The sequence below is a fragment of the Trichoderma ghanense genome, assembly GCF_004382785.1.
Source record: "Trichoderma ghanense strain CCMA-1212 chromosome Unknown scaffold_11, whole genome shotgun sequence".
In the NCBI taxonomy this organism is placed as follows: Eukaryota; Fungi; Ascomycota; class Sordariomycetes; order Hypocreales; family Hypocreaceae; genus Trichoderma; species Trichoderma ghanense.
In genome coordinates, this window is record NW_027395674.1 from 869413 (window position 1) to 890569 (window position 21157).

The following is a 21157-nucleotide window of genomic DNA, read 5'->3' on the forward strand; positions in this document are numbered from 1 at the left end:
AATCAAGACCAAATACTCAACACGAGTGCTTGTAAGCATTCATCTAGACGGCCATCTATGAGGAGCAAATTCATGGCGTCTGCACCCCCCCGCCTCAAGTCCCATCCTCCCCATGGCCCGATTAGGCAAGTTGTTGGAAACGGCAGCTGGACACGATTCGATGGACTCTTGGCAAAGCCGCGTCCCGGCATCTCGCCTTGGCGTGTTTCTTCTGACTACATGCTGTATGTATTGAAGCCTGACGTGGAAGAGCTTGAATGGCGGCCTTGTCGTCGATGCCCTCAACGATCGTCACCCCCCAGATTATCCCCCTTACGGCATGGATCGACCAGTCTCGAAAGCGGCAGCGGGAGCCGGAGCGATGAGGATAGGGCCGATTGACTTGCCCTGGCCTTGTTTTGGCAGCTCGGGGGGGGGACTGTTTGTGCCTGGACTGTGGTTCGAGGCTCTCCTCTCCTGTTGTGGCCAGGGTTTATACGGTGTAGCTGAGCGGAGGCTTGCGTCTAAGCTTATTGAAGATGTCTAAGTGAGGTGGTATCGATGCCCGGGGTGAACGTGGAGACTACTCTGGGGACTTGATCACGGACAGCATATAATATCCGTACGGGCGAATATAAGGAGACGACGATCCCCTCTCTTCCATCCAGGCTTCTAACTCTTCTCTCCACCACTCTCACCGGAGCTGAATCAACATCAAGATGCTCTTCATCTCCGTCCTTACCACCATCGCGGCGGTTGGCGGCGTCAACGCCGCCTCGTCGTTCGCCTCCACCGCCGACGGCAAGAACCAGTTCACCCCCGTCCAGGCGCCCGTCCTCAACGCCGCCAACCCGGGCATCGACAACTGGAAGTTCACCATCAAGGAGAAGACGGGCCGGAAGCAGACAGTCAAGGGCTTCGGCGCGGCCGTCACCGACGCCACCGTCGCCGCCTTCAACAAGCTCAACGCCGGCCTGCGCTCGCAGCTGCTCAACGAGATCATGACGCCCGCGGGCCTCAACTTTAATCTGCTGCGGCATACGGTGGCTAGCTCGGATCTCTCTGCGGATCCGGCGTATACGTATGATGATGCTGGCGGCAAGGTTGACACCGGGCTGAATAGCTTTGGGTTGGGAGATCGTGGGAATGCCATGATTGGCATGCTGGCGAATATGCGTAAGCTGCAGTCCAACCTGACTATTCTGGGATCGCCGTGGTCGCCTCCCGGGTGGATGAAGGTCAAGGGCCAGCTGATTGGTGGCGGTACGGGCAATAACAAGCTCAACCATGCCTATGAGGATGCGTACGCGCAGTACTTTGTCAAGTATCTGAAGGCGTACGAGAGCGGTGGTGCTCATATCGATGCCATTACGCTGCAGAACGAGCCGCTGAACAACAAGGATGACATGCCGACGATGTTGATCCAGCAGGATGAGTCGGGGGCTCTGATCCGGGACAAGGTTGGGCCTGCTTTGAGGAATGCGGGCTTGAGCACGCAGATTTGGGCCTGGGACCACAACCAAGGTGAGAGAGCTGATGCCGTTAGTTTCTTGTCTTGGCTGCTCTGGCATTAACACCAGACTCACAGACGTCTACTCCTACCCCCAGACCGTCATGAACATGGCCAGCCAGTACGTCCAGGCCGCCGCATGGCACTGCTACGCCGGCAACAACCCCGACAACTGGACGCCCCTGACCCAGTTCCACAACGAGTTCCCCGGCAAGGAGCAGTACATGACCGAGTGCTGGACGGCCGTGGGCACCACCGACTGGATCCACAGCTCCAGCTTCAACATGTTCCCCCTGCAGAACTGGGCGAACGGCGTCATTGCCTGGACGCTGGGCTCCTTCACCGGCGGCGGCCCTGCGCTCTCTGGAGGCGGCAACTGCCACCAGTGCACGGGCCTTGTGACCGTTTCTCCTGATGGGAGCAGCTACAAGAGGGAGATTGACTACTACATGATGGGACAGTTTAGCAGGTATATCCCCAAGGGGGCCGTTGTCGTGGATGGCACGGGCAGCTACTTGTTCTCCGATGGCACGGGCATGGAGGCTGTGGGCACGATCAACCCGGATGGCACCCGCACGGTGGTCATCCAGAACAGGTACAACCATGATATCTGGGTGCAGGTTGGCACGGAGTCGGAGAGCCAGACGTGGAACGCTCGTGTTCCTGGGTCGTCGGTGACGACTTGGCTTCTGCCCAAGGCTTAAAACTGAGCATGGGAGTTGAGATGAATGGCACTGTATATATCTGGCCAGCAGCTTCGTCTGTACATGAACAATGAGATCATGTTTGTACATGAGCATGTTCAACTCCATCATGCGTAGTTACTCGTTCTGTCCAAGCCGTCTAAGTGCTTCCAGCCTTGGGAAAGAACTGATTCTCCGGCCTCGGCAAGCCAAAGTGCTCCCTCAGCGTCGTCCCCTCGTACTCCTTGCGAAAGATCCCCCGACGCTGCAGCTCCGGCACGAGCTTCTCCACGACGTCGTCCAGCCCCTGCGGCAGATACGGGAAGCACACGGTGAAGCCATCGCTGGCCTCCTCCTTGAGCCACCTCTCCCACTCGTCAGCAATGCTCTGCGGCGTCCCGACAAACGCGTTGCCGGCATATCCGCCGAAACGCTGTGCTAGTTGTCGCACTGTCAGGCCTTCTTCCCTGGCGAGTCGGAGCACGGCCTCGCGGCCCGTCTTGCTGGCGTTTGTCTCGGGCAGATCCGTGGGAAGAGGTCCGTCGGGGTCAAACTTGGAGGCATCTGCCCCAAGAGCAATGGACAGACTGGCGATGGAGCTCTCGTAGTGGACGAGGCTGTCCAGCTTGAGGCGCTTCTCCTTGGCGTCCTGGATGGTGTCGCCGATGATGACCAGCGCGGCGGGCAGGATGTTGACGTGCTCCCTCTTCCGGCCGGCGGCTTCAGCCCGGCCCTTGATGTCGGCATACAGAGCCTTTGCGGCGTCAATGTTGGCCGGCGAGCAGAAGACGACCTCGGCCGTCTCGCCGGCGAGCTGGCGTCCCGGATCGGACTGTCCGGCCTGCACGATCACAGGCCATCCCTGGACGGGGCGCGCAATGTTCAGGGGCCCCTTGACCTTGAGCTCGTCGCCGACGTGGTTGAGCGCGTGCATCTTGGCCGGGTCGAGGAAGATGCCCGACTCCTGGTCCCGGACGAAGGCGTCGTCGGCAAACGAGTCCCAGAGGCCGGTGACGACGTCGTAAAACTCCCTGGCGCGCTTGTACCGGTCCGAGTGGTCCATGTGCTCGTCGCGGCCAAAGTTCTTTGCGGCGTCCGGGTTGGCCGTCGTGACGATGTTCCAGGCCGCCCGGCCGCTGCTGAGGTGGTCCAGCGAGGCGAACCGGCGGGCAATGTGGTAGGGCTCGTCGTACGTCGTGGACGCGGTGGCCGCGAGGCCGATCCTGTGCGTGACCTGGGACAGGGCGGAGAGCAGGGTGAAGGGCTCGAAGGAGGTGGTTGTCTGGCTGCGGCGCAGGGCCTCGATGGGCATGTTGAGGACGGCGAGGTGGTCGGCCATGAAGAAGGCGTCGAACTTGGCGGCCTCGAGCTTCTTGATGAAGGACTTGAGGTGAGCGAGGTTGAAGTTTGCGTCGGCGTAAGAGTCGGGGTATCGCCATGCGCCGGTGTGGAGGCTCACGGGGCGCATGAAGGCTGTGAGATGGAGTTGTTTTGGGTTGGACATGGTGATGTTCTATCCGATCTGCTGTGTGTTATGTGGAAGTTGTGGGCTCCTTTGTGAGGTCTATCTTGTATTATACGGGCGTGCGTCTCTGCCCTCTACTTGAAGTTGGCTACGAGTATATATATATATATATATATATGTACAGATAGGGAGATATATGAGGGACAAGTGGATGGTTGTAGGTGATGCGATGTGCTATGCATGTAAGCGGATGAGAATCACGACATCGACGAGATGCGGGGGTGCGGATCGTTCGGTGCTTTATCAGCGACACTTGGGCGCAAACCCTTTTCCAATAGGTGTAAGATGCCGTGTTGATTAGATGTAATATGTTCTCTCAATGGTAATAGAAAAGTATTCCTGCTGTACGGATTGGAGGTGGGAGGGTCAGCGAAGATGGTGTCTCCTCGAGGAGCTACTACCTACACAGGGGTAGCCTTCAATGTTTAGTTGCAACTGTGTTAGAAGTGCACAGAAGCTGAGATCCGATATTCTCGGTTCGACTAGACTAACTGGCCTCAATTAAATCAAGTCCTCAGTTGTTATACCATAAAAGAGAAAGAGTCATTTGTACAGAGTGTATACGTCAAAGCTGCTGGTAATCATGGTAGAGAGCCGGACTTGTACGGATATATCGCCGCTCATCTTGGATTGCTAAGCAGATTGCGACGGCTAGACACCGTACGAGTCTGAATGATTTCATAAGCCAATGGTATGAAACTATCGACTACGCGTATTGCCTGAATACAGGCGAACTATGTCCTCCCCTCTGCTCATGTGGGTAGTGTGTAAGTGATTGCCTCGGTAGCATCCAATGAGAGGCAGGTTACGCACAACTTCTTTAGTGTTGTCACTGTATAACAGCGCAAAGACGTCGAAAAGCCAAGTAATTGAAAGCATCCATCTCTAGTTCTATAATCTACGTGTTAATCGGCGCCTGAGGCGGGTATCTCCCACCTGCAGTCTCAAAGCTATTCACCAACCCATTCAGCGTATCCAGCTCCTCCTCGGTAAACTCGACCAGCTTCGCGTTCTCCTCAACTCGCTCCACCGTGGAAGAGCCGGGGATGGGCAGCACAAGAGGCAGCTTCGGGTCCGAGCTCAAGCTCCGCACCCAGTTGATGGCGATCTGGCTGGGGGTGCAGCCCTTTTCGCGGGCAACCTGCTCGACGTGCTCGACGAGCTTGAGGTTGTGCTCGAGCTGGGCTGGTTGGAAGCGGGGATAGGTCGAAATAAAGCCGAGCTTCTTGACGTCTTTCAGGGTTTTGTATTGGCCGGTGAGGAGCTTCATATCAACTTGTCAGTCCTTTTGCGCTTGAGTTCCTGAATGGACATGGATGACACTTACCCCCCTGCCGAGAGGTGAGTACGCAATGATGGGAATGTCGTGCTCCTTGAGTGCAGCGGCGATTCCGTTCTTCAAAACGTCAGGCGTAAACATGCTCAGTTCGATCTCCGCAGCAGCAATGTCGGCCACCTTGGCAGCCTCGTGAATGGTGTGAACTCCGCACTCTGACAAGTAAATGGCGCCAACCTTGCCAGTGTCGATGTACTCCTTCTGGATCACGCCAAAGGTCACCGACAGGGGATACTCGGGATCACGTCTGGCACAGCAAAAGCCATCAATCTTCTTGCTGCCGCCCAGCTGCGCCAGCATGTTATCCAGCGAGCGGCGGATGCCCTCGGGTGATCCGTCGGGCTTGAGTTTCTTGACGTCGACGCCGCCCTTCATGAGCAGGACGACCTTGTCGGCGTCTTCGGGGTACTTTTCGAAGTAGGCCTTGATGATGGTCATGGAGTTGTACTCGGGCGTGCCGTAGAACTCGCCGCCGTTCCACAGCGTCTGGCCGTTTTCGACGGCGGCCTTCATGACGGCGAGAGCTTGCTCCAGCGGGGGAGGGTCATCGCGCCAGGTGAGGCCTGCGAAGTGTTAGCTGGGTTCGACGATGGAGGATTTGAGGGGGGGGGGCTAGTCACCCATGAGGCCGAAGCCGATGGGGCTGATTTCTTTGCCCAGAAACTGAACCATGGTGATGGGCTTTCGATGAGTCCTCTGGAGGGTGTGAAGGATGATTGCTGTGAGAATAAAGCTTTTCAACGAGATGTTGAGTCCTCTTTTATATCTCTGATTCGCCTCCTATTCTGCTTGTTAGTCGCTTCCTATATGGTGCTCTCGGAACTGGAACGCCGGAGTTTACTTGAGATGCTACGCGAGCCTAAACCCCGAAGCGCGCGACCTTGAAGCTATCCGAGGGAAAAGCCTTGGGCGGTGCGTTCCCACCCATTGACTCGGAATGATCTAAACGACTTTCCGTCTCCAGGGGCTTTTTTTTTTCTCTCGTTAACCCCACCCGGACATTCCCCGCCAGTATCGCGATTGCGACGATACCTGAGTGTGCATTTTCGGCTCGATATACCGTCATTGTCATGATGGGGAATTGTTGCTGTTTCGATTGTGGGCTTTGATGGTTGAGTTGAGTATGGATTCGTCGGGCTGTCGATTACACTCGGATAATGGCTTGTAAGTGCGTGTAAGACGGGTTTCGCTCGTAGTTTTTGAAGGATTCAGCCACAGAGATGGTAGTATTGCGAGATTCTATGGGCCACTACGGTATTCTGTCGGAAAAGGTCCATATCGATACCTCCCTACATATCATGGTTGACAAGATATGCTCCATCCTCAAGTTTCACTCCTTATCCTACCAATATCATGCAAGTACATCATCGTATTGCTCAGAGAAGGAGGCAAACATGTCAAGATTGTGCATTACCTGCTGACTGCGCGTGTTTCGCATCTGTCTGTACGTATTTGCGATCTCGGACTTCTAGTGATGCGATGCAGTCCGGAACGCTAACCTCATTAGCATTAAGCAGATCGACAAGGGGATCGCTTCACCCTCTCTCTAGTCGATTCTTCAGGTATCAAGTTATGTAATTCTCTCTTTCGCCGAGATGCTGGAGATTCTCATGGTACCCGCTGGTACATCAGTGTACTTATTACTGTGATATGTTGCGATATATTTAAACAAAGCTGATGGACAACTATGGACTCTCTGCTCCGTGCTTCAGGAGAGCGCCGTCCGATATGGCAAACACGGCCTTTTTATTTATTTTTATCTTGCCGCTTTCCTCTCCCATGACGAGAGTCTTTGGCAGATCATGTTTGCATAGTCCCACAATCACATGCAAGAAGGTGAGAATGTTGGTCTTTGTATCAAGCCTTTCACATGACGGCTCCCTTTGTCAACCGGATGTTTATACCAGCATTCTTGAGAAATTGGCGAACTGTCATGGCCAAGTGCCCTGGGCAAGCTGCTAGACGTGTTTGTCTCTGGCTTGTTCCACAAGCGCTCGAGTTGCTACCTGCGTTGTCATTTCCGCCGTCCATAAACACCTTGGGGCAACGCATCATACTTCTGCGTCAAGCAGAGCGAAAGGGAGCATCAGATTCTAACACACTGCTCTGCTTCTCGACAAGCCCAGGATTGTTGCTTTGCATGGTAGGTTTGGAGTCCATCGACCCGAGCCACTCAGATGCAGTTACCGAGAGATGTGAACAAACACTTGATTTGCTCTTTCTTCCCTTGGCAGAATGCTAAACAAACTATTGGAAAGTTTGTCGAAGCTCTACGTGAATATCCCATCCATGTAGCCTACATTATCTAGGTAGTCAGACAAGCAAGATCTGTGGTGAAGGTATCAATGAATGATCTACTTATACATCTAAGCGTCAGTCAGCAGGTGTTGCTTGAATCATATTCCTGTCATGCTTATTGGAATCAAACGTATGAGATACCTGCGTGAATCTCAGGCAACGTTTTATCGAGCTATGAATACCCATTGTGAAAAAGAAAAAGACCGTAGAAGGAGTCTGTCCATGTCCATGGATAACTACACTACAAGCCCGTGTAACCAGGTCTGATGTTGCCTCTCTGATTCTATCAGACATGGCAAGCAATCACAATATTTGCTGGAGCCAACAGGGGGTCTTGAACCTTGGGTATGCTTCCTGGGCTTTGGAGGTGGTACGGATCAGATGAGGTTTACTCGCCCGTTCAATCAGCAAACATGAAAATAATGGTTATTTAAACCTCTCCGTCTCGCTGAGTCGCCTGTTTAATCACTGCATTCCTTCCAGATACACTCGGACTCGGACAGATCACTAACACCTTGTTGGTAAGTAACAGAGCATAAGATCCATGAGTCTCTCCATCTCCTTCCTGAGCTCCTGTTGTGGTCACGTACTGAAGGTCAGGAAAAAGAAAAATTCCGCACCATGTCTCTCTTTGACTTTACGATCGACTGCGAGCAACACCCCAACAACCTGCACCTTCTCAAAAGAGCTGCAACAACTAGCGGAAAGTATTTGCTGAGACTAAGAGGCGCAAGGGGCTTCCGGCTGAATTATATCGGAGGCGAGGACAGCCCACATGAGAAATTAGTATGCAGAGCCGAAATGGAGAAATCCCTCCTTGAAGTGGGATGCATAAAGGAGTCCGACCCGCCTGACGGCCCACGACATTTCGTCTGGCCCGGCGCCAACACGGTTGTGGCACAAAATGAGGGTGAGAGCGCCGAAGAGCACCTGATGGACGAAGAGACCCTTATTGACGAAGAGGGCCAGGTTGATCAAGCTACTGTCATTGGAGAGGAAGACCCTGACCAAGAGGGTCGAGTCACCGAAGAGTATCAGAATGCGGAAGAAAGCAGGATTGCTCAGCAGTATATGGATTATACAGGAGAGTGGATTTCCAGAGCATTTGAGTATTTCGGAGAGAGCTTGCCAAGGGGGGTTTGGGGAAGAGGAGCGAGGCGATAGGAGATCACATCACGAAAGAAGAGTAAGCAATTGATCCAAGCGACGGAAGAGTGCATAGGCTTCTGGCATCAGCTTCACAGAGGGAAGTACGGTGTTTGTGACGAAAGAGATTGACAGAGGCTCTTCGCTATTCATAAATACAAAGTCGTCTGGTGATATGTGCTGATTAGAAAACCCCCTTCATCAACTCTTCCTGGGAGCGCCCTTATGCTCGCGTCAGATGCAGCAGCACACTGTCGCCCTCGTTGAGCTGAGCGGAAACCTGGTCGCTGACGACGCCCAAGCTGTTGTTGTTCCAGATGTCCTGCACGTTGTACTGGCCCGAGATTCCCAGGTCCTGCCATGTTGCAGACACCGTCTGGACGCCGCGCGTTTGCGTTCCGAAGCCACCCTGGCCGTTGTCTGGGCCGAGGTTCACGAGCACGACGACGGCTTCGCCAGAGGGAGAAGGGCCCGCGATCCAGGCCTGGAACTGGGTGGCCGCCTGGCCGCCTGAGCCGGGGTTGCGAGGCTGGATGGGATATTGGGCGGTAAAGGCGGCGACCTGCAGGGCTTGGGGGTTGGTGAGGAGGTTCTTGCCAAAGTCGTCAAGTGTGGTCATGTCGTTCCCAATGATGAGGTTCGCTCCGGCCGCAATCCAAAGCGTCGTGACAGTCGTGCGCTGGCCATTGCTAAGACCCGAGATGCTCTCCGGGTTGCCGGACACCAAGTTATCGAGATCGGGGTAGATGGTCAGCTGATCGTAAAACTGCAGCCCGGCAACGATCCACTGGCGGTAGTTTTCGATGGCGCGCTGGACGGTGCCCCAGGCGACGAGGACGTCGGAGCCGGAGTTGTTGAGATCCTGGTCCGTCCGCATGGAGTCGGCGTTGGCGCTCCAGATGTCAAAGTACTTCTTTGTGCGGTCCAGCTTCCAGGAGATGTCGAGGCGCATCTGGCGGCCGTTGTTCTGGATGGCGTTGTGCCAGGCGATGACGGAGCCGCTCTGGTCTGCTGGGAGGTTCTGGCCATTGTCTGGCGAGCCTGGCGTGACAAAGTCGAGTTTGACAAAGTCAACGCCCCTGTGGTACAGTCAACATCCGTGTTGGTCATGGAAACCTTCGAGGAGTAAGCCTACCAAGAGGCAAACTGGTCAACGACCGAGTTGTGCCACTGCTGAGTCTCCGGCCTCGTGTAATCAAAGATGCAGCGAATCAAGCCCTCGTCACCCGTGCAGACCTCCCCGATGGTGGTATCGGTTCCGAGGATGGTCTTGTTTCTATCACTGATGAAGGCTCCAGGAACAACGTACACGCCCAGCTTGAGCCCTTGCTCATGAAGAGAGCTGGCTAGCGTGGGGATGTCAAACAGACTTGAATCGTAGATCAGTCGGCCATTGTCATCACCGTGGTCTCCCACCGACCAGCCAGAGTCGAGACTGCAGTAGTCGTAGTTGCCTTTGAAGCCGTCTGAAGCTAGGACGCTACATTGTGTCAAGACGTGTGACTGGTCGAACTTGAAGCTGGGTCCTGCGTTGGGGTTTGCTTGCAGGGCAAAGCTGTTCCAACCTCGGGCTGGGGTTCGGAAGCCGCCTGGAGTCTGGGCATAGCTGATGACTTTTAGTGGCGTTGCGGCAGAGGCAGCGGGAGCTGCCGCGGCGCCGGTGATGGCGAGACCTAGTGAGAGGAGCCCAAGACGAGGCATCTTGATAGAAGGGGAGAGGTGTGGGAAACGGTGAAGAGATGATCATCTCAACAAGAATGTGGAAGGTCTATATATATATAGAGTTGTCTGTGCTTGCATATGTTTGTCCACGATGGACTCCATCTTCCTAGTTTACACGAGATCTGACAGACTGGAGTCTACAAGTTCTTACCGCTCACCACCAGCTGTCTCCAAATCTTTGCCCAGCCTTGGTCATCACCGCTACAATACGGAATAATACTCGCTCCCCGCAAATAGCTCCCGAGAGTCTTCCCGATCCAATCGAGACGCAACGATCGACGCCGTTCTGCCTCTTACGGAGATGCCATCATTCTCACTATGGGGCGGTAGTCGCGCCTCGTAAGCCTTTTCCGAAGGGCGCTTTGTGGAACTCAGTCTAGCTCCCGTAGGCAGTACCCTGAATGTGTGGAGGAAACTCCGTAGCTGACAGCTTGAGTCCGAACAATTGTCACGATGTCCTGGAATACGTGGTTTGTGGGGATTCTGGGGATTTCGCCTTGAGGCGGCTCCATCAGCATGACGACGCTTGGGATGTGAGAGCTGGATGAGCTTCCTGTATTGATATAGCGGTTGTTTGGCCAAGGTTTCTGAAGCCGGATGGAGAAAAGTGTTGCTGTTGCTGAAGCTTTCGCGGGCTTCCTATTAGCCTAATTGATCGGCATTTATAAGTCAGGGGAGTCCATCAGACGGGATTTCTCTGTCCGTCGGAAGAAATAAATGGCAGGGAAGCTTTGTCATCCTGTGTATAAGCTCCTTCATGCCTTTACATCTTCACGGTGTTTCTCCATGCAGTCGGTCTACACGTACTGTAGCACAACTACCTGCAGGACTCATAAGGCTCTGTGTATGATGCTGGACGCTGTGAGAGCTGGAGTGAAGGTGAGGCTCAGTGGCCCTGTATAGGACCTGCAGTAGTGGATGCGAGGTGCTGTAATTTGAATCTGCGTCTGGCCGTCAGCATATCCCAGGCATCGGAGTTTACCAAGGAAAATGCTTCCTGCAGGCGTGTAGATCCAATAAGCCTGATCGTTTCTGGTCTACCAGGATGTAGCTGAAGGAGCAATGACCCTATAGACAAATAGCAAGGGATGCTGCTTTATTCAATCTAAAGTTGCCACAGTCTGTAGGCAGAGTATAGAAAAAAAAAGAAGCAGAAAACATATAGTGTTTACTCTACCATTAAACTTGAAATTTCGGATAGCGACTCCTTGACCATGCGCCAAAGGCAGTGCCACACGAGATATGAATCCATTGGCGGCCGACAAGGCATAGTCCATAGCCGAACGGTGGTGTTGAAGAGGGAACAGTGACATCAGCACCTGAACACCCACCAAATGAATGGAGATCGCCTCCGTGGTGTGTCAATGTTGCGTCTTTGCCAACAGAAGCTGCTCCTCTCCGTGTTCTCGTATATTGCTTCATCAACGACTTTGGCCATGATCCCCCCTGCTTGTTATCATATATGAAGTTGGACTCGGGTCGTATGCATGTAATCGAGATGCTCATCCTCTACAAGTCAACACTGCGTGAAGATCAGTCTCAAAAGATCATTCTCAAGCGTCGCACAACGCATTCTATATGAGCGAACAATCCGAGATATGCTATCAGCGTAGTCGGCCCAAGAGTTGACTGATATCTGAAGCTGAGAGGATTAATGCAACCGCTCTGGAATGCTGGTAACTGTCACACACATCTACAGGTACTTCTACGGCCTGTCTTGCAAATTCTCAACCGCTGAACTATCTGCGATCGCGCCAAGAAAAGAGAAAAACCCTCTGAACATTCATTCTTTCTTACTTTCTTCACTGGATTGAGGCAGTCTGTTTGTGTAGTAGAGAGACGGCAGCGTTTCCTCGATCTGATTTAATTCGATTCGGCGCCATGGATGCTTTGCACGGCCATTTCAAAGTGTACCTCAGTCAAGAATGAGAACCGTGCCTTGGGCACAGCGTCCTCTCTATCGGAGGGATCAGAACAGAGACGTTCAGGACAAAGCCAGCTAGGACATTTGACCTTTCAGTATATCTCAGCCTTTATCTCGGTATACGTAACTCCCGGAAGCTACGGAGAAAGGAAAGTCAAGAGGTCAGCGGGTGATTTTCTCCGGTCTTCCTTTAAGTTCCTCATGATCTGCGACTTAGGCTCGGGCCCTGCCTAGAGCCGGGAATCTTTCTCCCTGCAGGTGTCATTAGCCAGCTCGATCTGACTTACACGAGATACCGAGCGGGCATCCGGACTCTAGATTCACGAAACTGCAGTTAGAGTGACAGTCTCAGTTGTGGGGGTTGTGTCATAGTAAGCGGAACTTTGCTCGATATCTTAACACATGAAGACCGGAGACTGGGGTGCTTTCATCTCACTTTGTGTGTCTGCGTGCCGCTGACTGAATCTGTTTTGGCAAGATGGTATCATCTTACATTGCTCGCACTGCCGAGGACACAAGAATCGAGAGATATTCGTCCACTAATAAGGAGCAATAAAGTTCACACATCCAGAAAGGGGTCATGCAAAGCATAAATGCGGACAAGAACATCTTTCCGACACGCCTGGAAGGTACTCGCTCAAATGTGACTTGGCTGTATTGGATGGACAAGGGAAGGGTCTCGGCTTAGCTGCCATGATGCATCGTATCTGCGCGGAACATGGATTGAGGGCGAATTACTCGGGAGCTCAACGCGTCCCGAAGGCGATCTCGGTTCTCCGGCAGGCTTGGGCTATTAGCTTGGCCGGTTCTCAGCATGGACAGCAGATGCAACCTGCGTGTAGGAGTTCCAAGTGGCCAATTCCGACGACGATATTTCCATGTCAAAGCCGAGGGCACGCACGAAGTATGACTGGGTTACATGACTTGTGACTGAAGGGATATGTGTAACTTGCTGACTCCGTCGATAAGGAGCAAAGCTTCAGTACATGTGTGTGAGAACATGAAGCGAGGAGTTATCAGAAAGTCCACTTGACTTATTGTTGGAAGTTTAAAGAGAAGCCTTGCTTGCTACGTTGTCAACCATATCCCCATGGTCTTGTTGCTTCTAGTTCCTTAGGTCGGACCATACCCTCACGCGATGCTTAACACTGTGCTCAGGTCGGGCCCGACATCCTCTCGCAGAGCAAGCTGGGGAACTCATTCAAGGCGGAGCTGGCTAATTACTTCCTTACCAACGACAGCGAGAACCAGGACCATAGCATCGAAATGGGCTACCGATACAACGCGTCGCCGGCTGTCGTTGGTGATCCGGATGCTTCGGAGCCCGAGTGGAACTTCCGCCATGATGTCCCGTCGACGTGGCCTGGAGCGAAGGCCGCCGCATGTGTTTCTTGCTGATGGCGAGACGAGCATCTTTGACTTGGTTTGGGGAGGAGTACACCATTGTCGACTTTTCCGATGAGTTCAGCAAGGCTGCGGAGCGCCTGAGTATTCCATTGAAAAGGGTTCATTTGCCGACAGAGAAGCACGTACGGGACCTCTGGGAGCGGAATGCGGTTCTCATCAGGCCGGATGATCACGTCGCATGGAAATCGCCCCTAGATCAGACCAAGTTTGGCGGTGATGTGGAAGACATTTTGAAGATTGCGGCCGGACTGAAGGGGGATCACAGAGAGCGGGTGCTGGAGGGGTTTCGGCAGAAAGGATTCGCGGGCACGGTTGGAAACGTCAAACCGGACAAGATGGCGATGAAGGCTGGGTTCCAGAGGTTAGAGAGGACGGATGAGCAAAGACGAACAAGGCGCTGGCAATAGTATTCCCTAAGGAGCAAGTTGATTTGATGCTCACTTTCTGTCGTACGAATGTGTGTGGCGGATTGGAGAAGTTGAAGCCTGTGAGTCATTCGGTGAACTTGATCCCCCCCTCATTGAAGTTCGGATCTCAGTTGCCTCATAATCGAGCTTCAGCTCCAACAATTCCCAGTCAGGTTGCTCCTCTTTGGAATCATCAGAATTGCCTCGTCTTCACCATGTCCGGCGACTCCAAATATACCGCCATCGTCACTGTGTCGGAGCTTACCGCCGCATTCAAGCATCTCTTCTCCAGCATTCCCTCAACCGACCCGATTCTCATCGTCCACTCCTCTCTTGGATCCATCGGCTTCATTCCCGGCTTCGCCCCCTCTCTCATCCAGTCTCTTCTTTCTGCGCTCGGTCCGTCCGGCACTCTTGTTGCTCCGACATTTACAGGCGAAAACTCGGATCCTGCAGCATGGAGGGCTCCTCCGGTGCCCGAATCATGGTGGCAGACGATTCGAGACTCCACGCCAGCTTTCGATCCGGCCGCGACAATTTGCAGACGAGTCGGCGTGGTCCCAGAGACGCTGCGCAAATGGCCTGGTGCCCTGCGATCTGCCCATCCGCAGACGTCGTTTGCAGCGGTCGGACTTCAAGCAAAGTTCATCACAGAGACACATGCACCAGACTGTCGCTTTGGCGAATCGAGCCCGCTGGCCAAACTTGAAGCTGCAGATGCTTGGGTGCTGCTGATAGGAGTTGGATGGGATAGATGCACCGCTCTGCACCTCGCAGAATATCGACTCCAGAGCCCTGCTCCCCTTGTAGACAACTCGTTCGCAATCAATGTCGACGGTCAACGGCAGTGGATGACTGTGAAAGATATCGTGCCCACTACTGACGACGATTTCGAGGACCTCGGGGCTGATTTCGAGCGAGACTGCAAAGTCTTTCGCGCAAAAATAGGGGCAGCTGAATGTCGATTGTTTTCTGTGCGAGAGGTGGTCGAGTATGCAAGGATATGGATGGACAAGCACAGGAGTGGACCCAAACCTGAGTGACCTGCCTGTTACTCTCACGCATAAAGATCTGAAGTGTAGGTCAAGTCACAGTGTGGTGATGCATAGTCCTGGTGAGGAAATTGTGTTGCTATTTCATTAAATGATATATGCCTTGATGGTCCATGAAATATGGTGCTAGCTGATTTGCTTCCTGTTTGTTCCAGGAGCAGTTCCACGAGGGTCTTGTAGACAGAGATGACGAGTGTCCATATAAGATTTGACGCACCTTGCGATGATCCGCGGTTGCACATGGACATCAGTTCCCCTTATCCAAATCTCCGTGTGTGCCGGCAACTCTGATGTCAACCCCTCGCATCTCCTCCGGTAAAGAACCCTTCTTCAGCATTCTCCAGTCTTTAAACGCCATGCCAATCGTAAAGTAGTATTGCCACCAACGCCCATGAACTCCAAAGTGTAACATCTTGCTGCCCGAAACAAAGGCCAGTGTATCGTCGAACCAGTCGTACCGTTTGCCTCTAGCCAGACTGGAACAGGGTATCTTCGTCGCGCAGGTATTCGCCGCAATCGGCTTGTCGGAAGCACACGACACCGGTCGGATCGAGTCTCCTGCTCTCGGCGGTGCTGCGAGCGCTGACTCCGAAGCCCAGAGGCACGTCGTCCATGGTGTAGACAACGAGACCTTGGTGCTCGGGGCAGTCTTCCGAGTATCGGCCAACGTGGGCCTTGACAATGTTTCCACCGTAGAGGAAGGGCATGACTCCGTTGGGGCGGATCCAGAGCTTGTGTCGCGCGTGCTCGGCGAGGATGGGGAGGGCAGTGATGTGGATTCGGAACTTGCCAGACTTGGTGAACTTGCCTATTCATTTCATGTCACGTTAGCTTCGACTGATGCGCAGTCTGCAGGCAGAGAAGCAGTGCATACCCAAGCAGGTTCCTAGAGAGAGCAGATTGTCGCGGGCAATGGACGTCGCCAGGTTGGCCATGGAGAGCCGGACCAGATAGACTCGGTTCTGCGACAGGCGGAAGACGTTGCGATCGCCGTCTTCCTGGGGCGCGATGATGTTCTTGAGCGATGCGCCGGTGTATTCGGCGAGCTTCTTGAAGACGGCTTGCGTCTCTTCTTCTGTGAGGGGGCGCATGACGGCGATTAGTTGCAAGATTAAAGAGAGCGATGAGTTTGGGTGTAAGAGAAAGAAGAACTTGATATATTGGATCTAAAGAAGAAAATGTTTGGCTCCAGAAGTTTTTCAGGCCCGATAAGAAAATGTCCGATAAGACTCGGGAGCATCTGTATGTGGGGCGCTGCTTGGCCATGTACCTCTGCACGGAAACTGTGCGTCAAGGAACCTCGGCGCTATCTTGCCGTTGCAGCGCTAGGCCTGAAAGTGCAGCAGCTTTACAAGCGTAGGCGCTGATTGCGATCTGGAGTTCTTCTCTTTGTCCTCCTCCAAACGTGCGCCTCATTCTGCATCACGAACAAGATACATAATTGCTCCCATTCGCTACCTATGAATGCCCACCTCGAATACCAAGGTTGCTTTCAATGATGAGATTGAATCACCGTCCTCTATTGTCCATCTGTCCATTAATGAATACTCTGGAGGATCATGTGCTTGACTTATCCTGATACACATTGCAAACTGCTCACGACAAGATACACATCTCACAACACTTGCGCCATCCGGATCATCTGCACTCTTTGTTCCGCTTCTATGACTTTGAATGAGGCTACGAGATCTCGTCCACGCCCACAAGAAATGGCCGACTCATCAGTGCTGAGAGGCGAATGCAGCCGCATACACATCCATGTCCGCCACATATCCGTTGATCCGGGTTGGCTCCCATCCAAGCAGCTGTTGTGCACGCGATGAGGACCCTCGCATGGTCGTGCTCATGGCCTCGGCAAACAAATCATCTCCAGGCCCAACCAGCTTACAGTCTCCCTTGAACCCCCAAACAGAGGCCATGGCGGAAAAGATTTCAGACATGCTCTCCTGGCTGGTGAGCAGATCAAAGACCGGGTAGACGGAGCCACCGTTGATCAAAGAGAGATTCTCAATCACCTTTTGGAATCCAGTGGCCACATCGTCGACGTGGATGAGAGCCGGTCTAGCGTCGGCTTGCAAGGGGATGTTGACAGGCTCTGATGAGCCACTGCGGGCTGCCTGGAGAAGTGGCAGGATAAAGGGAGTCCAGATTGTGTTTTCGCGGCCATAGATGAGAGCTGGCCGCACAACAGCGACATCCAAAACGTCCGAGGAAGCAAGAATGGAATTTTCGAGGCCAACTCTCCACGCAACGAGGGCCCTTGGAGGAGTGGCGGCGTTGGGGCCGGCAGTGTGAAGATCGTTCACGGGCTGGTTGCTGGATCCATGAACCCAGGTGCCTGAGCAGTAGACGAAGCCCAGTTTAGGGCCCGTGATGCCAGCGGCGGCATAGCTGTTCAATCGCTCTTGACTGAGCTCCTTTGCGTGACTGAGGAACTTTGCCGACTCTTGGTTCGCACCGGCAATATCAACGATGACATCGATGTGCTGCTTGCGGACGGCATCCATATAAGCCGCGGGCTCGTTGACCGGATCCGCGCAGATGATGGGCGTGACCTCTGCGAGAGCCAGTGCCTTGGCCTTGGCCTCTGAGCGAGCGATGCCGAATACTTTGTGTTGGCCGCTGCGAACGAGAGTCTCGGCTAGCCGCTTGCCGACGTAACCAGTAGCGCCGAGGAGAAGGACATTGGTCATTGTGATGGATCGTAAGTGAGGTAGGGGATGCAATGTGATTGATGAGTGATGGTGTATACTGGTTTCTGGCTTTCACTCCAAGGCTTGCCTTTAATGTATGGTTTGAAAATGAACATCCCAGATGATCTGAATGCAAGGCGATTTATATACATGTTTCCAATGCCACGTCTGTAATTCGGGTGACGCCCTTGGGAACGCCTTCTCTCAGCCGACTTCTGGTGGCTTTCGGAGACAAGCTCGCGAATGTCTTAGGCCGAGTGGGAGGTTCCTCAGCTTGCCCAATACGGTAATCAGTATCCCGCACATCTCCGGTGGCTGTTCACCAGCTTGTAGGGCGTACCCTTGGACAAACGGACGGAGAACCGGATCGCAAATATACTGCTTCTGGTTTAGGCGCTCCGTTTACCCCGATACTCACGGAGAGTCGTTCTTAATGCCGGGTAAGTAGTTGCACATGATCCAGCGAGATGCCGCTTGAAACAGAAACGCTTCATAATCGGTTTACAGTTGAAGCCAGATTAATTCTCGATCATCTCGAGACTTGAAAGATGACGTGCAAATCACACATTTTAGCATACCCCTCCATTATTAGAACACTCAGGTTGTTCGTTCTCACTCAATGATACAGTCACTGGATGGCTACTTTTGAGAGGCATGCGTCTATGTTCTCGACTCATCACAGCTAACCTACAAGGCACCCGCCCTTCATTGTCTCGACTCCAATCAATCCCAACATCAATATGGCGTAAGGCATCGACCAGAAGAGAGATTGAAAGGTCACTGGCTACGAGATGGCACGTGACGGCGAAATCATTTGCCTGACTCATATTGTCTACAGTCGCTGCCAAGGCAGCTCTCAATTTTGGCTCTGGTCTGGCGCCCGATGACGCCAAAGCTGGCCGTCTTTAGCATTCGCCGCGAGAAAGGGCGCGAGTTTTCATGCGCCCTCTGAAGACATCCAGTCACGATCTCGATCATTGCTACATAAAGCAAAAAGCCCCTTCTCCTCTTCTTCTCCTTCTCATCGCCCGTGTGCATTTACCTCTCTTGGCTCCTACAAGAACTCTCTCAGCTCAGGTTACAAGCTCCATCTCCGCTCAGCTCAGACGCCATCTCCCCTCTTCTGGACTCTCCAGTGAAACAGAAGCATCAATCACCACCGCCATCATGTCTCTCTCAGAACGAGCCAAACACTCCGAAAAAGCCGCGCAAGAACTCACAATATGGAAAGTTCTGCAAGACTTGTGGGACCCAGACACAAACCCCTCTGGAACCGTCAGCTTGGGCGTCGCCGAAAACAGGCTCATGCACGATATTCTCTCAAAGCACATCCACGAGAACTTGACCCTGTCTAACCATGCATTCACCTATGGAGACGGCGCCTCGGGGTCAAAGCACTTGCGGAAAGCCTTGTCTCGCTTCCTCAACATACATCTTAAGCCTGTGACCCCAATTGTCCCTGCTCATGTCATTGTGACCAATGGGTGCAGCGCGGCGATTGAACATCTTTCCTGGGCGTGTGCCAATCCTGGAGAAGCATTCCTGCTGGGACAGCCATACTATGGGACCTTCATCGAGGACCTGACGGCTCGAACGGGAGCCAAAGTCATTCCTGTTCCATTTCACGGCATCGACCCGGTGAGCGGGAATGCCGTCGCCAAGTATGAAGAGGCCCTGAAGAAGGCAGAGGCTGAAGGAACGAAAGTGGCAGGATTGGTGCTTTGCAATCCTCACAACCCGCTTGGCAGATGTTACTCGAGAGACGCAATTGTTGGGCTCATGAAACTCTGTGAAAAATACCAGATGCACTTTATCAGCGACGAGATCTACGCCCTGTCCGTTTGGGAGAACACGGTTGACGCCGGCGTTCCGCTCGAACCGTTCACATCATGTCTCAGCATCGATCCTACCGGTATCATCGACCCGGCTCGCGTCCACGTCCTCTGGGGCATGTCCAAGGATTTTGGGGCCAACGGTCTCAGAGTGGGCGCACTCATCTCACAGGCCAACCCATCGCTGCACGCTGCGCTGATTCCCCTCAATCTGTACAGCTCAGCCTCATCCATTGCCGACCATGCTACAGCAAACATTCTTGAAGACGACGCCTGGGTGGAAGCATATATCGCAGAGAACCAGAGGAGGTTGGCGGAGCAGTACAGGGTGGTGACCTCGTGGGCAAAGGAGAACGGCATCACGTATCGACCGGGTGTGAATGCAGCGTTCTTCCTTTGGGTGGACTTGGGGAGCGTCTTCAAGAAGCTTCATCCCGATGCCGAGACGAGGGATTTGAACAAGACGATAGCCACGGCATTGCTCAAGCACAAGGTTTTTCTGGCGTCTGGGACGGCCTTTGGCTCGGAGGAGCCTGGTTGGTTCCGGATTGTGTTTTCGCATCCAGAGGATTATCTGCGGGAGGGCTTGAAGAGAGTGCTTACGGCATTGGCCGAGTTGTGATGAGTTTCAGCCAATGCATTACAAGCAGCGTGTTTAGTAAGACGATCATATGCCTGTCCAACATTTCCTTGGATCGCTGTCTACAATTGGCCGATCTCGGCGTCAGACATCGGCTTTCTGGACTCTGGTTATCGTGATGGTGCGCAAGGTCGGCCAACTCCGACTGTGATGTTCTTTTGCAACCTGACTAGCTTCCGAGGCTTTTCTTGTAGAACAATGCAATCGAAAAAAAAAGAAGAGATAATGACACCGTGAGTTGTGACAAACAACCAGCTGTTTTGGTATAGCGGATTTGCATCCCCCTGACTTGAACGTGAGGGGAAGTGGGGATGACAAGTGAAAGACCCGTAACATGCGCCCTCTATGAGCTTCAAAAGGCGAGAGAGTTGAAGAGCGATAACTGTTTAGGTGTGGCTTGCGCCAGTTGAAGACTCGAAGGCGGAAACTAGTTGGTGGTGACATTTATCGCGTCTTGAAGAGCTCACTCAATCGTGTTGAGTCCCCACGTTACGGAGCATCTTAGAAGGCTTTATACACTGTTTCGAGAGATGATATTTGTTGGCTGAAATATGGCAATGCTGTTGGTAATCGGATGTGACCTCCGACCAGCCGGGTTCTGGATAGCTCTAGCTCAGACAGGAAGGCCAAGATAACGATGCATATGGATGATCCAGACGTCATAATCCGTGGCCCTTGTTGAATCGTCTTCTCCCTGGATTCTGCACTATGATTACCTTTATCTGTTGTCCTTTTGAAGAGACAGAGTAGTATTTGCTAACCCCGTTGATATCCCTGTCTTCTATTTCCCCCGCAAAGACGACAAGCCTAGAGCGCCGTTTGTCGGTGACCTTGCAAGACTGATAGGCCGACCGAGCCGTCTAATCGTAATGATCCCGATGTGCATTGAGCTGTATGTTCATCCAGGAAAGTGGCAATTGGCCAACAGTTTGGGAATGTTCGAAACGATATGGTGTGTTGTACGGAGAAGGTTGGCGGTATATAAGGCTGGCCCGTTCCTCTC

General features: G+C 53.1%; 10 protein-coding genes across 10 annotated transcripts; 5 read left to right on the forward strand and 5 right to left on the reverse strand.

Moving 5' to 3' along the window:
• Positions 1 to 698: 698 nt before the first annotated feature.
• CCMA1212_008303 (uncharacterized protein) lies at positions 699 to 2193 on the forward strand (the record flags this gene model as incomplete). Its single annotated transcript, XM_073705442.1, has 2 exons — positions 699 to 1503; positions 1568 to 2193. 2 exons carry the CDS (start codon positions 699 to 701, stop codon positions 2191 to 2193), a joined length of 1431 nt encoding a protein of 476 aa, XP_073556288.1.
• Positions 2194 to 2332: 139 nt separating this feature from the next.
• On the reverse strand, positions 2333 to 3676 carry CCMA1212_008304 (Nitrilotriacetate monooxygenase component A; the record flags this gene model as incomplete). Its single annotated transcript, XM_073705443.1, has 1 exon — positions 2333 to 3676. The coding sequence occupies one exon, from the start codon at positions 3674 to 3676 to the stop codon at positions 2333 to 2335; it is 1344 nt and encodes a 447-aa protein (XP_073556287.1).
• A 919-nt stretch (positions 3677 to 4595) lies between these two features.
• CCMA1212_008305 (Pyridoxal reductase) lies at positions 4596 to 5705 on the reverse strand (the record flags this gene model as incomplete). The annotated part of the gene is made up of 3 exons (XM_073705444.1): positions 4596 to 4961; positions 5025 to 5596; positions 5654 to 5705. 3 exons carry the CDS (start codon positions 5703 to 5705, stop codon positions 4596 to 4598), a joined length of 990 nt encoding a protein of 329 aa, XP_073556286.1.
• A 2427-nt stretch (positions 5706 to 8132) lies between these two features.
• Positions 8133 to 8495, forward strand: CCMA1212_008306 (uncharacterized protein; the record flags this gene model as incomplete). Its single annotated transcript, XM_073705445.1, has 1 exon — positions 8133 to 8495. One exon carries the CDS (start codon positions 8133 to 8135, stop codon positions 8493 to 8495), a length of 363 nt encoding a protein of 120 aa, XP_073556285.1.
• Positions 8496 to 8700: 205 nt separating this feature from the next.
• CCMA1212_008307 (Alpha-galactosidase 3) lies at positions 8701 to 10178 on the reverse strand (the record flags this gene model as incomplete). Its single annotated transcript, XM_073705446.1, has 2 exons — positions 8701 to 9556; positions 9613 to 10178. 2 exons carry the CDS (start codon positions 10176 to 10178, stop codon positions 8701 to 8703), a joined length of 1422 nt encoding a protein of 473 aa, XP_073556284.1.
• A 3342-nt stretch (positions 10179 to 13520) lies between these two features.
• Positions 13521 to 13937, forward strand: CCMA1212_008308 (uncharacterized protein; the record flags this gene model as incomplete). Its single annotated transcript, XM_073705447.1, has 1 exon — positions 13521 to 13937. One exon carries the CDS (start codon positions 13521 to 13523, stop codon positions 13935 to 13937), a length of 417 nt encoding a protein of 138 aa, XP_073556283.1.
• A 215-nt stretch (positions 13938 to 14152) lies between these two features.
• CCMA1212_008309 (SPBc2 prophage-derived aminoglycoside N) lies at positions 14153 to 14980 on the forward strand (the record flags this gene model as incomplete). The annotated part of the gene is made up of 1 exon (XM_073705448.1): positions 14153 to 14980. One exon carries the CDS (start codon positions 14153 to 14155, stop codon positions 14978 to 14980), a length of 828 nt encoding a protein of 275 aa, XP_073556282.1.
• Positions 14981 to 15456: 476 nt separating this feature from the next.
• Positions 15457 to 16080, reverse strand: CCMA1212_008310 (60S ribosome subunit biogenesis protein NIP7; the record flags this gene model as incomplete). Its single annotated transcript, XM_073705449.1, has 2 exons — positions 15457 to 15797; positions 15864 to 16080. The coding sequence occupies 2 exons, from the start codon at positions 16078 to 16080 to the stop codon at positions 15457 to 15459; spliced, it is 558 nt and encodes a 185-aa protein (XP_073556107.1).
• Positions 16081 to 16710: 630 nt separating this feature from the next.
• Positions 16711 to 17682, reverse strand: CCMA1212_008311 (uncharacterized protein; the record flags this gene model as incomplete). The annotated part of the gene is made up of 1 exon (XM_073705450.1): positions 16711 to 17682. One exon carries the CDS (start codon positions 17680 to 17682, stop codon positions 16711 to 16713), a length of 972 nt encoding a protein of 323 aa, XP_073556108.1.
• Positions 17683 to 18849: 1167 nt separating this feature from the next.
• Positions 18850 to 20136, forward strand: CCMA1212_008312 (1-aminocyclopropane-1-carboxylate synthase-like protein; the record flags this gene model as incomplete). The annotated part of the gene is made up of 1 exon (XM_073705451.1): positions 18850 to 20136. One exon carries the CDS (start codon positions 18850 to 18852, stop codon positions 20134 to 20136), a length of 1287 nt encoding a protein of 428 aa, XP_073556109.1.
• Between the last annotated feature and the right edge of the window lie 1021 nt (positions 20137 to 21157).